The 19244-nt window shown below is 41.9% G+C and overlaps 1 protein-coding gene across 3 annotated transcripts in view; it reads left to right on the top strand.

Moving 5' to 3' along the window:
- Nucleotides 1–19244, top strand: part of spryd3 (SPRY domain containing 3) — a 63818-nt gene that overhangs the window by 14702 nt on the left and 29872 nt on the right. For all 3 annotated transcript variants that reach the window (XR_003928490.1, XM_030056258.1, XM_030056257.1), the window contains exon 7: nucleotides 12423–12572. Coding sequence is in view for 2 of the 3 variants with exons in the window: in XM_030056258.1 (XP_029912118.1) it covers nucleotides 12423–12572 (150 nt within the window). In the remaining variant the exon portion in view is untranslated. The remainder of the gene's footprint in view (nucleotides 1–12422; nucleotides 12573–19244) is intronic.

The raw sequence follows: 19244 nt of genomic DNA on the forward strand, positions 1-19244 counted from the left end.
TCTCTCTCTCTCTCTCTCTCTCTCTCTCTTTCTCTGTTTTTCTGGACCGAGGGCTGGCAATGGCACAGACGCGTTGGTGGAGCCAAGTGCCTGGCAGTCCACCAGGTTGTAAAAATTCAATAAGGGGAGTAACGGGACTCTAAGGAATCTTTTACTCCTTCTCATGTGGTTGGAGGTTTTCACAGCTGGGGTGCCCGGCTGCGTGGCCCGTTCAGCAGTGGAGCAGCAGCGATTTCTTTTCTTGTTTTGTAGTCTCTTTTTCTCTCTTCATCTCTATCTTTCTGTCTTCCTTTCTGTGTCATGAGTAAGCTACCATCAGCCCTCAGCTGCATGGTGCGGTTGCCGGTGTAAGGGCTTAAGCGGGTGATGATGCTTAGCCCGATAACGCTGTCGAGTTTTGACAAGTACAAGGGTTTAGTATGGGCTGTGAAGACAGGGGACTTTATGGAACGAAGTGGTAACAGTAGCTGCTCCCAACAATGGCTAGAATAAGGAGAGTGCATGTGTGGTTTGGAAAGGAAAGGAAACAAAAAGAGAGAGTAGGAGAGTAAAACATTAAGCAAGGGGAAAAAGTAAAGAGAGGAAAGAGATGAAGAGGAAAGGAAACAAAGGGAAAGGAGGAAAGGAGAGGAGGTGAAGAGGTTTGTTTTGAAGGTTACAAAACTTGGAGTATTAGGATTAGTATGATGTAGGATTGCGCTTTAATGACAGAAGATTATGTGAGCCGATCTTGCGGCTCCCATAATCTTTATTGGTTTTGACTTCTAATTCGCTTCATTGTGTGGTTTAAAACCAATACTGAAATTGTTCCACTTTGCCCAAGTGTCTTATTTTAGATCTTCTCTTCTCTTCTCTTCTCTTCTCTTCTCTTCTCTTCTCTTCTCTTCTCTTCTCTTCTCTTCTCTTCTCTTCTCTTCTCTTCTCTTCTCTTCTCTTCTCTTCTCTTCTCTTCTCTATAGGGTTTTAGCTCATGTCCATAGATTTGATGTATAGTTTAAACGTTATGGAAATATTTTTCTTCTTTCACATATGTGTAGCTATGCAACAGAGATTTCCAGTGTTGGTTTCCAATGACTTACGGCTCTATCGCTTGGTTACCATAGCTGTATTGCACCTCTCGGGCTCCATGCAATTTGTTTTCCCCTGCCAGTACCTCGCTAACGTTTGGTCAAAACATAGGAATAGTTTTTATGTGTTGCTATTTGATAAGTGTGGATAATGACTGTTCCGGATGATAGCTGTCTTTACTGATGGTTAAGAGGGGGGAAAAAATAGGGAGAGGGAAAAGATTGCCGCAAGATAAATTACTTTTCTGACTGGTATGCTTTTATGAGGCGGAATTGAGAAGTGCAAAGCCGCAGAATGCACGGAGTACAATGGTGATGGCAGTGACTTGTCTGCAGCTGAGTCTTTGCCTTTGTGAACTGTTTACATTGCAGTCGGCAGGATGGCCGCTCCTGTTTAGATAAGTGGGTATCAGATCCCAGCTTTCTGCCAACTGTCATCATGCCTACCTAGCCAAATATTCCCCCTCTCGCACTAATCTGTCCAAGCCCACGTTTCTCTGTTTTATAATTCTCTTTATCTCTCTCTCTGTTTTCCTCTGTTCCCACTCCATCATCAATAAATATTGCCTTTGCACCGCTCATCTAAGTTATCCTTGAAAGAGGCTCTGATAAAGTTGTTATAAAAGAAAAAGTTTGAGGGGTTTATTTCTTTCACTCTGGCCTCCCTCACCTTTTCATTAAAAGGTCTCTATTTTCTGTGCTTTTTTTCCATTCAACTTTTTATCACTCATCTGAAGGCCATTTGTTCAGGGTAATGAATACTGTTCCCCCATGCACATATTTGAGTGGAAAACTGAAGTAAATGGAGTGAATTTTAATTCAATGGCTGTGCCCTTGGTGGCTCTGTTTTGCTCATAAAGAGTTTCGCTGGCAGTTCGATATGCAGTGAAAGCAAGTGCGTCATTATGCAAAATGTAAACAAAAACTGGTGACGCTCGCCAAAGCAGCAGACATCCTTAACTTTTTTATTTATTTATCTCCCACATAGCCATATCACATGAAAAGACACAAAACCTCTCTCTTCAGTGTGATGACAACAACACAATGATGTATCTCAGTTGCCTCTATCCCTGTCAATAAAATATGCCTATTTTAAGTAAGAAAAACAAATAATATTTGATACGACATTAACACAGAGAAACTCAGCACGTCATGTCCCCAGTGATGACAGGTGTCTTCAAAATGTGTTAGAAAATATGTGGTAGACTTGTTGACTGTGGAGCACCGAGCAGCTGCTTGGAGTTTGAGCTGCTCTGATAAATCAAGCCTCTCTCACACTGTTTAGAAAGATTTGATTAATCTGTTTGCTTTAGGCAAGGCTTTCTTTTAACACCAATAAATCTAATGTGCTTTCACAGGTGATCGGACTTGTTAGACTGCATAAGATTTCACAGCATGATTACTTCATGGTACATATATACATTAGCTGAGACTCATTCTCTTTGCCTTTGTCATGACTGTCAGTGGCAGGTGTCTTAGGAAAACACGACATGTTTGATAATCCATAGCAATGACATCAGATTAATAAGAAGTGTAACTGAAACTCATTGAGTGATCTCTGGGTTTGAGGGGTTTTTTCATGGTGTTTGCTACCATTCTCCCGTTCTTTTCTGTTTTCCTTGCGAGAAGGCATTTGGCTGGCCCTCCACTGCGTACGTGCGGCTCAGTGCGAACACGAGCCGCCAATCCTTTCCCTCCTGTTGCCACAGCAGTTGCTGTGCCCACCAACTTAATCCCCTCAGCTGCGGATGAGCGGGCGAGCAAGTAAGTGGACAGCACCTGAGTCTGCAGTTATCAGTTTTCCCAAGCGTACTCCCGCTCCCTCGCTGCCTATATCTCATGCCTCCTCCCTCCCCGCGCTCTCTCCAGTGCTCCGTTCCAAGCAGAGATACAAGCTCCTCAGGATGTATCCACCCTCCTCACCCACGTGACTTTGTGAGCAACAAAATGATTTTAAAATGCATTTTGCTTGGGTGTTCTTTTATTTTATTTATTTATTTTTTTTACACAAAGTAACCCTGAGGGTTGCTTTCACTCACACCATTTTGTATCATATATACCGTGTTGCACATGGGGAGTTTTCATTATTTTTGGTGATTTCATCTGATCAGCTGTCATCTGAAAAACACAACTGTGACATTTAAGTGAGATCACATTGTCTGGAATTAATTTAGGTAACTTATTTTCCAGGGCTTCTAATACATCCACTGTCTAATAAGCCATTTTGGAGACAGTCATTTATTATTATTGTTGAGACAATGGCTTGTTATTAGCTGGTAATGTTGGTGACCCTGCCCTCCTCCTTGGTATTAACATTGGGTGCGCTCCAAAACTCGACCAGTACAAGGCAGGTTTGTGCCAAATGGGTGTGATTTCCACTCCATTTGAATCCTGCACACAAACTGGCATGACCTGGCATGACCTGACCTGACGGCAAAAGAAGTGCACACCAAACATAAGGAAAAACACCATGTGCTAAAGGATAGCCAACAAAGGAGACTGGAATTTTTTGGTCATCCACACTGCTAAATCATGGTGAAACTGTCATCAGATTACCATTACAATGCTTGTGGGAGCACAAAGATGATTTTTAAGCTTAGCTTTGTTGAATAGTTACCAATGATTAATTTATTGTTTGTTGTCACAACTACAGTTACACAACTTGTTTAACAACCAGATATATATCATTATCAAGATATAAAATGAGACTTATCATGATTGATTTTGTCCTTATCACACAACCCTATCCCAGATTGTAACATCTATGCTGAAATAGGAAAAACGTGTTCTCTGCAATTCCACCTTTTTGTTCCAAATAGGCTTTGCTACACATTTCAGTGTGCAGAGACCTTTTACTCTTTTCACCCCCTTCAAGCTCATGTGAGGTGAGGCTAGCATGAACAACACCAGTCACTGTCAAGGATCATGGTGGTTCCACTCCACATCGTACCATTTCCAAATGCCAGAGCCAGCTGCAGCACCAACGCCCCTCTAAGGTTGCCTGCCTGCTTCCTTCCTTCCTTTCTCCGGGAACAATAGTCATGAATCCCACCATGACACTGCTGTTTCATCAGATGGATGAAAGTTAACAACTTTCCCATCAAGCTGTTTTGTTTGCCACCAGCCAGGGCCAGCAATGGCACCATCACTCTTGCCTCCAGCTGTAGGAACTGAACAGCGTGAGAAAAGAGGAAGCCGGGACTGACTTGATCCAAGGAAGGTCGACAGACTGACTGGAGGGTGACTGGCTGGCAGGGTCAGATTGGACGTGCTTATAGACAAGACGCCTGCGTAAAATCTCTGCTGTGTCTACATCATTTGACAGCCACTCCTACATGGTAATGAGTGATATCTCATTTTATTTATGGAATCAAGTTGATTGAGTTGTTGTGATAGCTTGTTAAACAACTGCGTGACTTGGGGAAGTGGATTAAACAACAGGAAGGCTCCTGCAGATTGTATTTTGCTTGACATACAATGGCCTAGTTGTCTGATGTCCTCGCCAGAAGATATGACTCTGCTCTCCTACTTCATCTACATGTTTCAGTTTCACATTTCCTCTTTCTGCGAGACCTCCCCTGCATGTCACTGCACAAAAAATATGGCTCTGCTCTCCTGCTATATCTGCCCACTTTCAATTTCTGCTTCTCTTGCTTGGTTTCACATTTCTCTCTTTGGGAGGTTCCCCATAACTCCTGATTCTTCTTGCAGAGGCAATAACGCTCTGTCAGATGACAGATTTGTGTGCGCGGGCCCCCCCAGGCCTACAGTATCATGCAGCTCATTTGTTTTCAGCTATCATCACATAAAACTGATTGTGAGTTGCGCCTCCCTGGAGGTAAGCAGAGATTAGCAATGTTTGGGGGAGGGCAGGACGGGGACGGAGCTTCTGCTGCAAGCAATTATGCTCTTAATATCGCATTGTGGGGAGGAGAGCAGGGGAATTATATCTAGGTCACTCATGGCCCCAGCTGGGGGATTTTAGAGAGGAGAAAAGTTTATTTTATTTTCTGTCTTTCATTGGCTCATCACAGTGCTGATTATTCACTATCTTTAAAATGGTCTCTGTTATGTCAGAGTGTGTAATAATGTGTAATACTCTCACCTTTATGTAACAGCTGCTTTTCCATCTGAAGAAAAGTTGTCAGCAGTGTTTACTTCTCATGTGTCTCTGTGAAACAGATAAGTTGGAGGCAGGACAGAGGGTTTCCAGAGGGTTGAATTTGTTGAAAGGAACATCTGAGGCTTTAATAGTACTTTTTCCGACAGGCAAAATTCAGCACTTTTATCTACTTGTAACCTATTTCTGATAACATTTCTCAAACTTACCCCTCCAAAATGCTATGGGATATTTTCCCCAAATTGGCTAGCAACTATCCAACACTTTTATGTTACACAGATGTCTGGGCTGGATGCTCTCTGCAAGATTTTGGTGACATTATTACTTTTTTGTAACATGCATTTGGGATATAATGATTAAAATCCTGCATCACTGCATCATTTTGGAGAACCCAGATCTTACAACTAAGGTGGAAGCTGTTTGCAGTTATTTCAAGGTGTAGGCTCTTGACAATGGTATTGACTTGGACGTTCCTGGAAACTTGGATTTTTGTAAAAACCTAACACCTTCTTCATGCCGCTGAATAGTGCACTTGTTTCAGCAGGCACTAACATACTGCACTTTGGCACCATGAAGCCCACTAAGCTGTGATTTCTTTATTGATATACCTACATACATTGCCACCTTTTCATGGCATTCCCTCTCCAGTACCATTGAGGTCTTACCCAAGAATAAATTTAGGGCTTTTTCCAGCAAGTGACAACCTCTCCGTAAAACTCGAACTTTTTACGACTTTGTAACCCATCCAAAGAAATCAGTGGTGGTGGCAGTATGTGCTGGCATTGGAGCCACGATTTAAGTTGGGCAACATCCTCCCAGCAGTGGTAATGGTGATAATAAAACAGAGTGTATTAAAAGGTGATGAAAAGCTCCACATGGCCAGTGAGTGATGAGGTGTCAGTGGAGGGCAACAATGTGGGCTCCTGGCTCTTCCAGGTTTCAAAGGAAAGCTTGGGAGGAAGATTGACTGATTAAAGCTGCAAAGTGACTGCTTACGTCCATTGTTTGTCGGGCATTGTTTTGTGAAATAACTCTTGGGTGTTGCAGCGTATTCAGAAGTTACCGCCAGTGTGTAATGTTGCATGTGATTACAGTCAAAACAAGAAAAAAAAAAAGGTAGTCCTTCGTGTTCCCGCAGCATTTTAAACACAGTGCTGCTTGGGGTGGGGAAGTTGCCTCCAGCCATGCTGCACGCATCCAGGCTAATATCAGCTTGTCTCCTAACTGTAAATATTCGCTCACCTAACTTCACCCCACTTACTAGTTGTGTGAGTGCCGTGGTAATGACAGGTTGTGTTTTGGTTTTGCACATTGGTGAGGTGTTTAGTGCGTCTTTGAACTCTTGGAACTAGCCCAGTTCAAACAAGATGAGTCCCCCAACAAGAGCTTGTCATATCATATGCTGCGTTACATGCCTACACCAGGCAGATGTTGCAGCTTTGCCGTGAGTGATTGATTTGTTTGGGTGTAGTTCTTGACAATCGCGTAAACATCAGCTCGCACAAAAGAGTGACAGTTTGTGAATATATGGTGTTTGAGGTGTAGCTTAACATCCTGGAGTTTGAGCTCTAAACATGTTTTGCATATCTACAAACGTATAATGAATAGGTTGTCGCGGTTTTGTTCAAGGTAATTTATGGCTTAGAAGAAAGAGCCAGTGTAGTGTTGTTTGATGTAATGTAAACAAAGTCATGAAGTGGTTTAGGTAGGGTAATTTTAACACCGTTCAGCACTAGCGGATGCATTCAGCACAAACATCACCTATTTGTACAAAAGCAGCAGTGTCACAGTGTCTGTAACCAGCTGTGGCATTATGACATGGATTTTGTTTCACTCCATCAAGATATTCAATTTGGTTGCCTGCTGTGTAAAAGAGTGACTGATGGACAAGTCAGTTTTAGCTACTGGAGGGCATCCAACTCAACGGAGAGATGAATTATAGCAGAGCATCAGAGCCTCTGTCCCAAGGCCAAGGCCAGCTAATGCCTTTTTCCAAATTATACTGCTGCCTTTGGCCAAGATCATTGTGATTGTTTTTATTTCCAGATATAATTTATCAGCAGATAAATATACCGGTTAAAAGTAGAAATGTGAAGAAAGAGAAGAAATGTGCAGGAGATAGGGCTGCACGATAATGGAAAAACTGACATTGTGATATCTTTTTTTCCTGCGATAAATTGTGAAATGAAAAAATACAGGAGATTTCCCCAAATACATGCAGTGTGTGCAGTATTCATGTTCAGATATACAGTCAGTAATCATCATTTTCATCATTTGGGTTGTCCTCAAACAGCACAACCTCCCACCACTCCTACTTCTGCCACACTTGGTTCAGCCCTGTGCCACCCCTCCAGAAATCATCTTGGACTCCTGCAATTTTCGTTTCACTTATGTGACTCTTACACTGAAATGTAAAAGTGGAGAGACAGCAGGTGGAGAGGTATTTGGGGGAAAAACATTTGTTTCTTAATAAACTTTACAAATACAAGTAGGCGTCGCAGCTGTGTTATTTTCATGTAATCTACCATTTCTGACGATGAATGCCTAATCTGCATGGTGGAAGATAAACACGTATTGTGCTCTCCAAACACCGGTAGTCCTCCCTGTGTGACTGAGGATGGTAAACCTGTCAAACTCAAACAACAAACACATTTATCTGTATGCCTACAAGATGTAAGTACAGATAGATACTATGATACTGGATACTGCAAAGTTTGTGTGTGTGCTAACTGTTTCATAAATTAGGGCACGGACTAGTCCCATGACAGTTAGTTTACCTTTTAACCAGCACTGAGACTAGGTGCTACTGATCGTGGGAATACACTCAGTCAAAAGCTGCCTTGTGTCACTGAATTCCTGCCTCTAGCATCCAGCTGATATTATCTGTGACAGTCATTCTTGATCGCTTTATCAATCAGCCAAAATAGGAAGCGCTCATGGTCGGGTTGTGGTGGATGACTAGTGGGGCTTTAGATTATTTGATAAACTGATTAAGTTCACCCCTTCACCAGAGCACATAGCGAATTGATCGCTGTGCATGCAGAACCTGCATGTCACTGGCAAAAAAAACACCTTGTATCTAAGAACGCTCAAATTGGACTAAATTTTATAATATCAGATGATTTTTTTTGTGGATTAGTCATGGAAAATGAGAACCTTGCGAGTTTTCCTTTTGTATCAAACAGCAAAAAAGACCTGTGATTATTGCACATGCACACATCGCGATGTCTATAATGAAATGATATATCGTGCAGCCCTAGCAGGAGATGTGCAAAGAAAAACAAATAACAATAACTTAAGAAACCCTTTTACAAAGACCTGCTCTGGACACCACAGACAAGACGAAGAGGAAGAATACAAGGCCATGAAAAAAAAGAAAAATACAATAACAAAAAGTAGATGCATAAATGCAATAAATACAAGAATGAGTCACTGAATTGGAAGGACTCCATTGTGCTCTCTACAGTAGCACTATTCCAGTAACTATTATGGGATGTCTAACCAGGTCAGGGCTTGGTTGAGAAGTGTGAGCCACATAAAAGAAGAGCCTCCTTCATTTCTGTTTCACCTTTCCTTAAGTTCGCCCATTAGGTGTGACAGGAAACTGGAAGGACCACTCTCTGGGCGTTACATCTGTTTCCCAGGCAGCAGCTCAACAAAACACGGCCTTGCACACCACCACCACCACTCTCACCACTCAGAATGACAGGAGAGAGAGAGAGACAGAGAGAGGTGTCTGTCTGTCAGCAGTCTCAGTGAAGCATGCTCTGCTCAAGGCTACGTCTCTCTTTCTCTGTCTTCCTGTCTCTCTCCCCCTCCATTACTCAGCACGCAGCACGGAGGCAAAAAGGTGTGACTGAATGCTCATCACACTCAGCTGCCTCCTCCTCCTCTTTCAAAAGAGCAGCAACTGTCCAGGCATGAAAGTTGCAGAGGTTGAGGAGACAAGAGACGACACAAGAAAGCACATAACAAACAAGGCGGAGGCTAATGAGTTGAAATACAAAAGTTTAAGTTCCAGTTGATTTACCACTGTACAGATTGAAAAATGAGGAGATTTGTCTTGTGTCAAAGTCCTAACCTTTATCCATTACAGTGAATAACCTGATAAATTAAGGACAAAAACCCAACTGTGGGCTGGAACGCACATGTGAAAAGTATGTTAATCAGCAATTAAACTGATGGATGTGTCAAAAGATTATTTGTTTTCACTGCAGGAGATATTTATTTTTGCCTAAAATAAGTGGAGAAGTAGCATTATCCACACTCCATTCACAAGGGGTACAGACAAGCACAAACACAAACACAGCCGAATATGTGTATAAGTGACAGTTTTGGTTCTTACCCATATAGTGGTATTTGCTACTAAATGTGAGTGTAATAGATCCTCAGAGTTTGACCCGGCGCTCCTTCCATGTCCCGAGAATGAGTGCTGCATCTGGACTGTTTTCCAAAATGAATGATACTGATCTTATCCGGCAAACAACACGATTTCAAGCTGCAACCCCAAGCTGAAAAAATGTTTTGAAGGATGCACAACACATGGTTGTTTGGGATTTGTTGACGCTCTTTTCAGCCCCCTTATTTCCAAACTGGCTGAACTACTTTCTTTCCCTAGAACTCCCACTGTATCACTACGCAACCATGCTACATCCCATATTCGTTCATCGAACTGGTACAAACTTGTGTTGTTGAGCATCCTTAAAAACATTTGTTCAGCTTCAGTTTTTCTTCTGGGCCAGATCAGTATCATTCATCATGGAGAAGAGGATCTATTGAGGATCTATTGCACAGAACCCAAACTATCACTGTAACAGAAACTCTACACCTTTTTGTAGGTGAATTCTCAATTCACTATATCCACATTATATTTTAAGTTCTATTTAGGTTGTTTTGAAAAACTTAAAGTGCTAAATTGAAAGTGCTAAATCACAACACTGTACTGAAAATATACCTAACTATATCTCCAAATTTGAAGTTTCTACTGAAATGTGGGTTCTGAAAGCCATTCCACTGCTGCTATATTTTCTACTGTCCTTAAACAAACCACCAGGTCGTTGTCGTTATATTTAGCCCCTATGTGCAGACTTAACTTGAGAATGCTTCGTCAAGGACAGACTGTATATATTCCTACTTCTGTAAGTTTTTTATGGCCTACCCGGCTCTTTTCCTTTCCTCTATTCCTATCCTCTCCTCTCATGTCACCGCACAGCCCGAGCCACATCAACTTAGAGACAAACAACACCGTATAGCTCTGCATGCTTGCGGTTACGTACCATATAAGAAATTTCCACTGCATAAAGCAGATAGTGGTTTTGATCAAGAGAATACGGAAATTGTAGGGTTCAGGATCACTTTTGTGGTGTGCTTGATATATGTGTGGTTGTATGTGTATGTGTGTCTGTGTGTGTGTGTGTGTGTGTGTGTGTGTGTGTGTGTGTGTGTGTGTCGCTTGCCATACCGGCTTTGTTTAGGTGATAACTTTTTAATTTTTCAGAGAGGAAAACACATTCCAGACGTTATTGTTAATCTGAACCACACATAAATAGATCTGTTGATGTGTTTGTTACTCAACAATTATTTGAAATTTATTGGATCTTTAAAATTTGCAGTATATTCATTAACAAAGAATTTGACCTGGATGTGCTGCTTAAAACTTAGAACCTCAGACTCATCACAACTCATAACATTATTAAATTTTCACACACTTGAAATGTAACTAAAACTTGTGCAGCTACTAAACAGGTCTAAAAGTCGTAGTGAATCTAATAGATCAGTATAGAAATAAAGCCAGTTGTTGTGTAACAGTCCATCAGTTGGGGCTATCACACAGCAGTTGCAGATTGTACTTTTTTAATAATGTAAATTGCTCATTTAAAAGTTGGAAAAAAATATCTAAAAAATGTGCATGGCAATGATTCAACAGAACTTACTGTAAGAGCATAAAAAATGGCTTGAACCACAGCCAGAGGTTGTAAGATGCAGAACTGCGGTGCTTGCCAAACACAAGATCTGAACCTATTTATAACACAAGTCCCATTTGTTGGTTGTAGTTTCCTTGGTGTGGGCAGGGTTTGACAGCATTTATCTACCACCTCTTGTGTGTTTGATCTCCTCAAATTAACCTAAGCTGGTATTTAACGTAATTTGGTTTAATATATTGCTACACAAGTACTGTTTTCAGCAGCCGGTATGACTGCAATGAAACTTTGAGGCGGCCTCGGCTGCATTTCCATTTTGATGAATCACCAAGCAACAGGCAGCAACAAAAAGGGAAAATGAAAATGGTAATAACCTAATGGACACCCGTGCTTTTTCTTTTGACGTAGATGTTGAATAGCTGCTCCCATCAGGTGTGCCCTTCATGTGCCTAGCTGGTGGAACATAGCACACCCAGGTGGTGTTGCGCACAGAAACTTACACATGCAAACACTCACGTGCACACAGGCTTAATGCACAAGTCATTTTGTCCACCCCCACCTTGTCTGTCATCTTAGCCTTTCAAAACTGGGGGCGTATTCTCCGTTACACACATGTTCTCACACACACGCACACACACGCACACACACACACACTCTCACATGGCACGGAAACACTGCTGAGCCCAGAGGCTTTGCGGTTGCCTAGCTGCCCACCTACTCACCCGAACCCGCCCATCCTCACCTGTTTGGATGCCTAAGACCAACCTAGACCTTAAAATGATGCCATCATCCTTATGTGTGCAATCAAGTGGCTGTTTGTACTTGTAGGATAGTCACCATGGGCGGTTCAGAGCAGTTTCGACTGGGGTTTGGAAGTGCCAGTATATCATTGCGCCCACTTGCTAAGGACACACTTCCATGTGGGTGGTTAAGTCCCTTATCTGTGTAATTACATCTGACCTAGGGTTGAATCCTACCAGAGCTTTATCTGCTGTTTCCTTGTTTCTGTCTCCATCTTCTACTTCCTCACTGTAGTAGAACAAAAATACTAAAAACTCAGTGAACTAGTCACTCAACTTTGATAAAACCTGGTTGTTGCATTCCAAGTTAACTCTAAAACAAATAAATAATCGGATAATATCTTAGGGTGTAATGTGAGTTTGCATCTCACTCATCTTTTTTGTGTTTAATTTGGCTTCTGTTTTACAGTGTTTCTTCTTAAACATTTTAGCCAGTGCCATCAGCTTATTTCATTTTTTAACCCCCTCATCTGTCTCTTTCTTCCTCCCTCCTCCCCTCCCTTTCCGTCCTCAGCTCCTGGAGTATGTTGGCAAGGGGAAGAGCATCATGGACGTGGGTTTGGCCCAGGCCCGCCAGCCTCTCACTACCCGCTGCCACTACTATGAAGTGGAGATTGTTGATGCCGGGGAGAAGTGCTACATTGCCCTGGGCCTGGCAAGGAGGGTGAGCTAATCCTCCACTTATCCTTACTGTCATATTATAGACATTCTTTTTACGTAACATACACACAGGCGCAGAGAGACTAAATTCACAGCTCATAGCATGCATTTTCAGTACGGGGTTTTATATTATTTTTTGAGATGGAGAAAGGCCAGTAATAGTAGTAGCAGAAGTGCTCGCTGTAAAAGTAGCAGTACAGTCATAAGCTTTACTTTTCATTCCCATTATCCAGCGGCTGAGCCATGCTCTTTGAATCTAATGGCCTACTTTGGGAAGATGAAACACCACCAAGAGGAAAAAACAATTAGAGAAATTTTAACACCTCTCATTTGAGCCCTCATCTCTTTTTCCAAAGAATGCACATGCGGTTCCCATTTCGACATTAGCTCTGCATCTCTGCAAGCTACTATTACTGTAATAACCTGCTATGAGAGTGAAACAGAGACAAACTATAGCTGTTTGGGGACAGAGCTTTTTAAGTAGTTTCTGAAGAAAAAAATATAGATGTAATGAAAGCTGTTGTCAAGGATCCTGCCACTGCTTACACCGAATAACAAAAAGTTGTTTTCAAACCTCGTTAACACATTTTACAGCACCAAAGGACAAGTCTAAACACTTTGACAGATACTTGATGATAGATTAATTCTCAAGTAGCCTCTTTGCATGTTTTTACCCAGTTATATTCTATGGTCTAACTCAGGAAGTATTTTTTCAGACTCTATAGGGTAATGATTTTTTTTTTTCTCTAAGCACACTGTAGGTTTAGCCTTGAAAGCATATGAATGTGAAAGAAATATTAGTGACTGCCGAAGCCAAGGCCTGTGGAGAGCAGCCAGCACTATCTCTCCCAGGGTCAAAGCTCTGCCCCTTTTTAATAACAAAAATAAAATATGAAACTTGTACAGTGCCTCTCAAGGACTCCGAGGTTTTCTGCAGAACAGGGACAGAGAGATGCACAGCTTGATTAATGATACATTACACAAAGAGAGCTATAGATGCATATGGGGAGGAGGGGGTGAGAGGGAAAAAGCACTTGCACACCACATTTTTGCCCTTCTCATAGATTTCCATCCATGGTACTTCAGAACATAGTGAAATGTCTTTTTTGTATTTTTGTTAGCCTCTAATGATTGGTATATTAACTATTACATATTGGTCTCTCTCAGTAGACTGTAAAATGGCAAGAATCATTCAATGTGTTATTAGATGACAGGTAATGGTGTATTTGCGAAGGCCAGTCAAGGAAAGACGTTACACATATACAGTGACCCAAACCTCCATGCTGAAGACGATATTGTCCAACAGTGTAAATCATTTGCTCGTAAATCACATTATGTGCTCAGCAGCCACCAGTTTGATGTGGACTTTTATTCTGTAAACACACAGACAAAACCACTAGAATATCCTGATGGTGCTGAGCAAGGCTGCACGTGCGCACACACGCGCGCACACACACACACACACACACACACACACACACACACACACAGACAGCTCCCAGACAGTGAGGAAGAAGCTGAGTGGTGATAACTGGAGTCCTGTTACCTCCCCCTCAGCCAGAATTCTCCTCTCTTTTCGCTCCCCTCCTCCTCTCCCTGCATCTGGGTTTCATTATAAAGACATTAAGCTAAAGGCCAGGAGAGGTGATAAAGCAGCAAATTGAAGGCCTTGGGTAATGACTGTTTACTCCACAGCAGTCGCAGCTTTGCATGTTGCTCCTTTTCGCATAGCATCCTGTGGTCAGAAACTAGGCCTAAAGACAAACACAAATCAACTCATTAATGCCCTGCAGTTCCCTGCAGTGTGCACAAGTCTCTCTGCCTCTGTTCGTCTATTTCTGTTTGTCCTTGGTTGCTGACTGAAGGCTCAACTGTGTGCTCAATTTTCTTCACTATAACCCCCCCTCACCTACCCCCACCCTCCATCCCTCCATCCCTCCCCCGGGCTCTCTGTGTCTTTCCCCTCTGCCTGTCTCTCTCTCTGCATTAAATAGTAACTACTGGGTGCAGCCACCCAGGTGTACACTGCACCCAGAGTTGAGTCACACTCAGCTGCTGTGTGTTATTCACCACTGGTAGTAACATCCTTACTGGCCAATCATGTCTTAACCAACATGACACAATTTACGTTGGATGTTGGGATCTTCAAGATATATATATATATATATATATATATATATATATATATATATATATATATATATATTTTTTTTTTTTTTTTTCTTTTATAGTCAGAGTTCTAGTGTTTTCAATGTTCACAACACATTCTGACATTACTACAATATTCATATGGGTAACTTGAAAAAAAGACGAATTAGCAAAAGTACACTTTTCGATTTGTTTTATTAAAAAAAAAAAACTATTTGATTCATCAATACAATGCTGTACCTGTAATGACACTTCTAATGCACTAATCTGATCCCAGCAAACACCTATGTAAAGTAGCTCATGATCTGGTGCAGCAACCAAGAGTAGCACCAACCACTAGATACCTGCTTGTATATTTTGGTCTAAGATTATACATTTTGGTGTAAGATAATCAGCTTGGTCAGCCACTGTAGATGGAAACTGAATATTTACTGTTTAGCAATTTTCTCAAAATCAATATGGCAGGTATGCCCCCCCATCCTCCCCTGACCCACACACACACACACACAGACACAAGCGCCTGCAGCCAATTTCCTGTCCTGAAGGGAGGTCAGAGGAATTTGTGCTATGTAGTTTGTATGCTTCTTTATGTAAGGTAAATGAGTTTCTTTGTTTCCATAATGTTAGATTTTGTTATGACCCCACTGCAGTTCTTAGACCCGCCGTGACCTCTTGCCTGCTTTCTCTTTCCTCTGAAGATAAGAGTCTTGATGAACGTACAGCATGCATACGCATGGTAGCAGGGCTGTTTTGCATCCGGTATACACAGTGGTTGCTAGGGTGTGGGACAAAGAGAGATCTAGGCCTAGTTATGGGGTGAAAAAGTGGAGGGGGTAGAGAGGGTGGGTAGCAGGGCTCTAGAGGTGGGGTAGCAAGGGAGATGTGGAGGCCTAGAGGTAGAGAGGAGAAATCAAGGCAAGTGATCTGGTATACCAAAACATAGGGAAAAAAGCAGGAAAACCCCTCATCGCCCAATATAAATAAATGTGAGTTGTAAAGATATCCAGCACAAATCTTTAAAAAAGCCCCAAAAGATCACACCCCACAGAAACAGCAGTACGATGGGGAGGTGGAGGGGCAGATGGCAGAGCAGGCTTTCATATGGAAAAATGAAGTAATAAAAAAGTTTAGATGGATAAGTTAAGCAGCTGATATGTGGGTCAGCTGCTGTCACAGTGTCTGAATGAACAGCGACGGGTTAGAAGTTTATTGTTTCACCTTCAGTGTTGACCTTCTCTCTATCTGATGGTTGGCTCTCTCTCCCCCGTTCATATTGATAGACTCAGACATACAGACTCTCACACAGGCACATAAAAAACACCCACTGGAGACTGGAATGGCAGCATTTCCTCTGTCCTGGTATGCCCCGGGACCGGGTCCTGGGAACGGCTCTCTTCCTCTTCCTCCCATGATGCAGCAGGCCTACTAACCATTCTGACGGCTGCTCCTGTGAACATGTTTGTTCTACCAAAGTCCTTTTAGGACAGAACAAAGGGGCCGTCTCTGTGCCAAGGCCTCTGATTTGTCAGCTGCAGAACACACATACCTGTCTACACACACACACACACACACACATGCATACACATACATACAATGCAAACAGTAATTTAGGAGGCATTCTGTGGTATAACATAAGATGATATAGTGAAACTTTAATGATCCCCATGGGGAAAGTAATGGGATACGGCAAAGACAAATAGAACTAAGAACATAGTGAATTTAGGGTTACGTCAACATGCCACAGAAATGCGTGAATGTAATTATGAAAAGGTATCAATTATAGCAATTAGGAGGGTGTACAGAATAGTTTAGTAGTAGAAGGGCTTACTGAGGCAAAGAAGAGAAAAATATGTTTTGGAAAGAATTAAGTGATGATGTTTGAAAAGCAGGCAATATGGTGAATGATGTGCTCGTCACTACCAAGTTTATCCCCTCCCTTGATTTAAAAAAAAAAAAAAAAAAAAAGCTCATAATTTAGCTGTAACTGGTGTCAAGAAAGCTCTTATGTGTCCACTTATGAGAGAATAGGTTTAAACATATGCATAAACAGATAGGCAGCTTTTCCGTTCACTCCCATCATCAACGGCCAATCTGTGACGGTTTGCCATTCCGTGTTGGCAGCTCGTGGTTTAACCTGATGACAAGAGGTTAAACAAACAGACCTGCATTAGTTGCTAACAGTCCCTACCCAACCCGTATTAGTGAGGCTGCGTGGGCACGTACACACACACACACACACACACACACACACACACTCGCTCACCAAACTTTCCCTCGCTTGTTCGCCTTGCACATACCCGCACACACACCCATACACTCATACTATGTGGTAATCCACGGTTTTAGTGTTATTTTTAGACAGCAGCGATATGCCAGGCAGATAGCTGCAGTAGGTGATGGGTATCTGCTCCTACAGATTTCTCCTCTGTGCCCGCACCGTTCTGCCCTCACTCCTTCGGGCTTGTTGTTGACTCTGCCACAGTGTGGAAATGCAGGCTACTCCGATGACACCGATGTAGCAGCTGGGGATCTGATATGTAGGCCTTTCCTCCGTTAGGCTGTGGACACAACGCCAATGTTTGTTGTTCTTGGAAGCCGTGTGCATTTCACTGATGGCTTCTGCAGGCCGGGGGTGGGAGGGGTTGGGGGGCAGTGACCGTGGTTAGAAAGTTTATGTGTTAAGTGGACGAGCGGGTTAACATGGTGCACAGACTCTGTGTTAAAGTGTGCTCCACAATATGTTGCGGAGCGCACAGATGAGTGTGGGTGTCATTCAGAGCTGCAGCACTGCTTGCAAAAAACATTTATAGAAAATGCTCTCTCTGTGCATCACAGTTAATATCACAATAAAATCAGTGCATTTTCTGTTAGTGTTAGACTGGTCTGGACTGACTGCTATTCAAGAGCAGCATTGCTTTTTGTACCAATACTAATTGTAAGGCATGTAAAGAATTCAAAAATGAATGGCAAACTTGTTCAATATATATGCCAAAAGCCATATATATTGAACACCATCTGATTTTTTTTTTTTTTTTTTAATTTTATGAAAAGCAAATGTAGACAGAAAATAATAGCTTACTGTCTTGCTCATTGAAATGTAGGCTAATTTACAGTCCTCACAGGTATCAAACAAATATTTTTTCTAACCAATATTGGTACTGGAAAAACTCCAAGAACAACAACGCTATCGTAAAGTTCGTATCTCAGTGTTTACAGTAGGGATTTGAATGCTGCTCGGCTTTTTCTCGCTTGCACTCCATATTTGGTTGACGGATAGAGTGCGCTGTGTAGACGTGTTGAATTAGAGATGACGGACATAACAATTACCAAGAAGACAGCTATAAAAACAAAGGCATTAAACATTGTGATCCATATATCAGACACAAGTCTGCGGTTTACATGGAAGCACAACCATTCCAGCCTGATTTGTTTATCCATTCTTTTTTTTTGGAACGCTATCATGAGCACATGGTTGACTTAACATTGTACATTACATGCCACCAGTATGATATTTCTTCTCTTTTAGACAATAAACCTAAATTACTATTATATACTCAGGGTTTTTTTTTTTTCATACTTTCATTGCAAGAAATTCACGATTCACTACAACCGCAAAAAGTCAAAAAGTCCAATATATTTTCATGTCTTTGCAATTGTTATTTCTTTATATTTTATACACACAGCAACAGACAGACGAAAAAAAAAAGAAATAAGGGCATAACTACATATTGATCCATATATACACAAACCTACATGTATACACATTAATGCACACAAATATTTTTATGTACATATATACATTCATGCGTGCATACAGGTATGCTTACATATACATACGAATTAAATAAAAGAGGTCATAATTGTGCTAATTAAAGAGAACTGAAGCAAACAGATGAGAAAAGGAAATAGATGTGCGTGTCATCTCCTCTTTGTGCTCTGACTGTATCTATATGTTTATGTTTATATATGCACCTGCTATGACTGAATGACAAAATTATTTGAACACAGTAAAGACAAAGAAAATGTGCGAGCGGTTTGCCTCTGTCTCTCCACATTCTCTCCAGTCATCCAGTTTCACGAATGTGTTAATTTTAGAATGTACAGTTGGAGTAATAATTAAATCTTGTGTATAATTCCCATATGTTTATCCAATTTTATATGTTGCGTCACTGCATTGTGTGTCACTAAATCTCTGATCAAATCACTGTCTGGGAACTATCAATCAGGAAGCAAAACCCCAAACTTTCCTCTGCTCATGCTGGAGATGCGGCCTGCATGCCAGTCAGCCGGAGGAATCCTCTGGCTTGTGGTTGAGACGAGGGGGGAAAGAGGAGCAGACTTGGCAAATCGTGGGGTTTGGGGGCTTGGAGCGGTAGCTGCATTCCTCGCTGTCTCTCTGTCTTCCTCTGCTGGTGTCTCGCTCGCTCCCTTTCCCCCATCCATCTCCATTTCCTGTTCCTCGAGCCCCAGTGGGGTTGTCAGACAGGATCGCGGCTGTTTCCCCAATGTCCTGGCTTCAGATGCTGCC

The sequence above is a fragment of the Myripristis murdjan genome, chromosome 7, assembly GCF_902150065.1.
Source record: "Myripristis murdjan chromosome 7, fMyrMur1.1, whole genome shotgun sequence".
NCBI classification, from domain to species: Eukaryota; Metazoa; Chordata; class Actinopteri; order Holocentriformes; family Holocentridae; genus Myripristis; species Myripristis murdjan.